The following is a 5,307-nucleotide window of genomic DNA, read 5'->3' as shown; positions in this document are numbered from 1 at the left end:
CAAAAAAAAAAAAAAAAAAAAATCAAAAAAAATTACATCCCTTCGCACCATACAAACTGTTGTTTAATACTATGTAGTTCGATATGTTTATAGCGGACAATGGGGTCTTGGTGAAGCCACGGCTTCCTTTAATGCGGCATAGTCAAATGGAGTACTTTCAGGATCAAAATCGTAACCAATCACGTGAGCCTGATCAACCAACCAATCAAAGTCCCTGCATGACGTATATGCCTCCATTAAAAGTGAAAAGAAACCTGCAATAATATATGTAAAAAAACAAAAAAAAACAATAATAATACTGTGTTGTTGTTATTTCCTGAAATTATATATGCATGAAAATCCGTGGGGAAAATTGTAGTGTCGTGTATGTGACGGTGTTACTGTAGCTAGAACAGGGAGTGTTCGTCAGAAGATTGTTGTGCGTACATAAAGACGTACATCGTGTACTACGTACATTTAGTGACCCGACTCGACTCACGTCGCCAGACGAGATTGTTGTTTTACTCGCAAGCCAAGAGCACTTTTATTGCTCAGACATCGCCACCGGCAGGATTAAGATTGAAGAGAGACTTTTGTTAGACTGTAAGACACGTCGTGCCGTTCCGCCCTCACCGGTTTGACTTATGTGTGAGGGCGCCCTGTCACGGCGTACCTCACAGACGAGAGGTTTGTATACGTTCATTCAACTTTTGAAACTTCCCACAATAACGATCATGCTGTTGTCAGCAGTAAACATGCTGTTATCTATCGAGTAACACAACAACCTAAACTTTCAAAATCACCTCCTTTGATCGTAAATGTATTTTATTTGTTACATATAGATAGTCTTCTGGTAGTCTAGTTAAAGCTTCAATTGCTTTACATGGTTTTTGTTTTTACTTTCGAGGTTAAGTGAACTCTAAAGTTAGTTAATTTAGGAGTAAATCACGTGACATGAGTGACGAAACCAACATACCAGTACGATATCCCAGGGTACAGTGCATCAATACAGGTCCATGCTGTTTTGCTATCTCCATCAATCTTTCTTTGTTGGCATGAAATATGTCAAGGCAGCCTTGGGCACACGGAACAGCTGTGAAATGTGAAATTTTGATTTATTTACACAAATGCGGTTATTTTTAGTTACATGTCTCTGTTACAACACAGACAGTCTGTGATAATTCGTCTGACAAACTAGGAGGCGTACCAAGAATGGTTACTGTTGCCGTGGGCGGCTTAGGGGCGAATAGTATTTCCTTAATTGTTCTTTTCCTTATTTGTCTACAGGCTAAATATAAAAACGTTTTGACTTGAATATACATGTATTTCCCCTACCTTTATGGAAAGAACGTTTTGTTATCTTCTTGTAAAGAGCGTGTATTGATACATTTGTAGTAGCAGGAATATATAGTGTGATATTTTGCTTACGAAACAATAACCTGAGTAATAATACGTATCCCTGTGGTCGGCAACTTCTGCATGTCATACAAAGTCAAGCGATCAATTTGAACTGATGACAACAATTTTGAACTTTAATAGAAGAATTTTAATCGAGTTTTGTCACTATCAATGCAAACATGGCAGAAGACATATAGCTAGCTTAAAATATTCATTGTTAAAATGCACATAATCTGTCACAATTCGTAAACAAAACTAAGACGCATCCCAGTCCCGAGAACATAATTTTCCTAAGATATATTTTTCATGTTTTTATTTTGGCAAGAAACGTTGGCCGAGAGTATGGTGTATATTTGATTTAGCGACAAGTTTTTTGATGTGATCACGTGTGTGTTTGGGTACTTGAGACTGCGACACGTAGGACAGAGATTATTGACTAGACACTAGTACTGATCAAATATCAGTTTGATCTGACCCTTGACAGCTGGTCTCAAGACTTGTCTCGAACTGAAACATGTCCATGGTGACATAATATAAAGGAATGAAATTCTTTACAACTTTTTTTTTTTAGGTACGTGTTTATATACATATTGCATACAAGGTAATAAAAGGGGAATGTTAGCTTCAACCTGCAGTTGGCGTAATCAATTATGGTGGCAATAGGGAATAATGTCCAATTTCGTATATTGCAGAGAAGAATATGTTCTTAAATGTCTGCATTTATTTAGGTCATGGTGACCTCCGCTGAATCATCATGTGTAGCTGTTTGATGTAAATCTAGAAAAAATTCAAACCTAAGACTTTTTTCACCAAAGCAAATTATATACTTACGAGCTGGAATGTGATAATATTTTAAACCCGCTTTCTCGACCTCAACTTTTTCTAGATTCACGTTGTATCCAACCTTGTCACCAAATTCTTCATCGTTTTGAAGTTCAACTGTCCATGGTGATCCCGGGTAGATGTAATCTGTCGTTTTATTTGGATCTTTTTGTGTTTCCAATAATCGCAGTATAAACTGCCTTCCTCCCTTGGCATAGGATCCTGTGTCATCTTGGACATTGATTAAAGTAACCTCTTCTTGAGAAGGGGCGGAATTTGGCATAGTTAAACCTTTCCGCATATTAACAACTGCTTTAAAGCCGGCTTCTTTAATACGTGGAATATGACTTCTCCAGATTTGCCCTGCATCGAAGAAAGTTGATGAAACATACTTAGCTGGCCAATACTTTTTCCAATCAGGTAAGTCACCTGATGGTTCGGCAGCTTTCTCATCCAACCTTTGTCCTGTGATGGTAGAAACCAATGACGTGACCCGATCGTCCGTTTCATACTCGTGTCCCATTGCCCTGCCAAGTCTGAAAATGTAATTCGCAGCGTCTTTTCCTGATGGTGTTTCCGTTTTTGAAACGTGAATTAAGACAGCGAGAGTTGAAACATAGGTATCGTTACAGAAAACTAGAATTGGTTTGGGTAGCCCTTTAGTTACTGCACTAAATTCTTCAAGGGCATCAACCGTCCACCAATTAAGGTCACTTGGTGTTGCATAGAATTTGACACGTAATACCTGTTCTGCCAAGTGTCTGGCTTCTCCTGTGTCTGGCAAATATTCTTCACCAAACCGACCCGGTGCATCGGTATTTATAAGAGAAACGATCGACTTGAAGCCTGTCTCCGCTGCATATTTCATCTGACGGGATGATAATCGCCCGGCTGTGTAAAACTCGCGTGTTACACGCTTCGTCCACCATATTTTAGTCGGGTAAACTGGCGAGGAAAACTGTGCCGATATCATGGACACCGCAACAATCGCAATGACCATCGCACCAAAAAAGACAAATTTGTTCGTCAGCATCATATTGTCACGAAATTATAGCGATAAATTACTGAAGTCTGCTGTCTGTTTTACGAAGCATCTACGACCTTTTATCTTCATGCGTACAGTCACGACCTTGTCTGGTTGCAAACTGTGGTACAAACCACCCTGGTTGGGGTCGGGGGTCAAAACAAAACAAAACAATGTCGAATAAGCATAGACAATTAACCTGTCACAAAAATTATTAAATTGGTAAAAAGCATATACTGAATGAAACAGTAACTTGTAATATTGTATGATCCATATCATAATATAATATGTGACGTAAAGCACACCTTTATTTATAATCTATGGTTTAGGGTGTCCAGGCACGTACGCAAGTCCTCATAATGTGGGTCACGTGACCCGTCAGCAAAGTTATTTATCGGACCACTGTTCCGGCGTAAACAAAGGGACAGTAGATGACTTAGCATATATATAACCATTCCCCTCCCCAAATCGTTCATATCTGTTATGGTATGCTTGTCAGTGTTTATATGTTTGTTGTTGTTGTTGTTGTTGTTGTTGTTGTTGTTGTTGTTGTTGTTGCTGCTGCTGCTCATGTCATCGTCGTCGTCGTCGTCGTCGTCGTCGTCGTCGTCGTCGTCGTCGTTGTCGTCTGTTTTTCGTAAAAATCACAACCTATGTGACTGGACATGAAATACGGTAAATGAAACGAATTCGAATCTATTCTCTTCCAAGATCAGATTTCAGTCAGATTATGATAACAGCATGCCCACAATAACGTTAATTTATTTCGACTTCGTGAAGCAAAACTATTAGTAAACAATTCTATCCTCAGTAAACTGTAATAGAATAACAACCCATATAATTCAGACTACATTACATCCTGGGATTGGGAAAGTCTAGGGCAATATAATGAATAACTTATCTAATATCTTACATGAAGTGATGCCAACTGTGGTGTCTAACCACAGTCTGTGAGTGAAGGTATAAATCGTAACCATGGTAACGATACTGTATAGGAACTAGACTAAACGTGTATCTGAATCATGCGTCACAAGAAATTTTGTAACAATAAGTATAAAGCAAACAAATATCGTATATTGCAAATGTCTTGGTGTAAATAGCTCAGCATGTAACCGTAAAAGGATGGACGAACATATGAACAAACAAATAAACGAAAAATCAATTCAACGATCAAGTATATGTATTATAAAACAAGTTGCACGTTCCTGAAGTAATATACCAGATGGCGCAATTTCATACTTCTAAATAAAATGGCTAATGATATCGCAACTTTTTCACGTTTTTCGTCATTTTTGTCAGCTCCATGCCTTGCAAAAGTAACTCTGTCATTAGTTTTATGATTGGTTAGTAGCAACGGATATTCAGTATCATTATTAACAGTTCGTTCTATGACGAAAATAGGGTCGAATTGATTACAATGCCTGCAAACTGATTCTGCACAATATTGACGTCATTTTCTGTTTATTAGCTGTTTGTCACTCTTTTTGATTGCATATAGAAATAATTGAATACAATGTCAGGAACGATAAAAAAAAAAATTGCAGCTATGGAGCTCTCCTAGTACATTACGTAATTAGTTCATGAGTTTTAGATTTGATGAAATATCGTCCCCAGTAAGTAAAGTAAACGATGGTTTTTACAGCGACATCCATGAATTAACTTTAGCTCACAAGTTACCGTACATAGCTAGTGTCTGTTATATCATAGACAATAGAGAGACTCTATTGTCTATGGTTATATAGATGTTTGTCAGAATACTCACTAACTGGCTGTGCCTATTTTGACTAGGGAATTCCAGGGATTGCCCTTGTTGGAAGGAACCATTTTGCCAGGTACTATAGTGTGCGCTTTCTTGATGCCCTTCCATTAGACCACCATTTTCAAGCGTAGGGAATCAAATTGTTACTAAATGGATGTATAAATGTAATTTAGAGAAAAAGTTCAATAAAGTAAACAGCTTGACCACGCTTATCACGTTAAAAATAAATAGACCCCATCCATTTGGAATCTGGTACCCTTCAAAATGGTTGCGTTTAGTGGCGTACGTTTGTTCGATTTCTTTACTCCTCTGTTGCATGTCAGAG

The 5,307-nt window shown here is 38.1% G+C and overlaps 1 protein-coding gene across 1 annotated transcript; it reads right to left on the bottom strand.

Moving 5' to 3' along the window:
• Positions 1-3,231, bottom strand: LOC144450893 (uncharacterized). Its single transcript, XM_078141640.1, has 3 exons — positions 2,209-3,231; positions 956-1,072; positions 1-254 (listed from the first exon to the last, which is right to left on the bottom strand). The coding sequence occupies exons 1-3, from the start codon at positions 3,197-3,199 to the stop codon at positions 88-90; spliced, it is 1,275 nt and encodes a 424-aa protein (XP_077997766.1). The 5' UTR covers positions 3,200-3,231; the 3' UTR covers positions 1-87.
• Between the last annotated feature and the right edge of the window lie 2,076 nt (positions 3,232-5,307).

Source organism: Glandiceps talaboti, chromosome 20, assembly GCF_964340395.1.
Source record: "Glandiceps talaboti chromosome 20, keGlaTala1.1, whole genome shotgun sequence".
Lineage (NCBI taxonomy): Eukaryota > Metazoa > Hemichordata > Enteropneusta > Spengelidae > Glandiceps > Glandiceps talaboti.
The sequence above is the reverse complement of the archived record's forward strand: the minus strand, read 5'-3'. Positions and strand labels throughout refer to the sequence as shown.

Bases quoted from the DNA above. Each gene is read 5' to 3' on its own strand.
- LOC144450893 (XM_078141640.1), bottom strand. From the start codon at position 3,199: ATGGTCATTGCGATTGTTGCGGTGTCCATGATATCGGCACAGTTTTCC. The intron at 1,073-2,208 runs GTAAGTATATAA...CACATTTCACAG, and splicing joins ATATTATCACATTCCAGCTC to CTGTTCCGTGTGCCCAAGGC. The intron at 255-955 runs GTATGTTGGTTT...ATATTATTGCAG, and splicing joins TACCCTGGGATATCGTACTG to GTTTCTTTTCACTTTTAATG.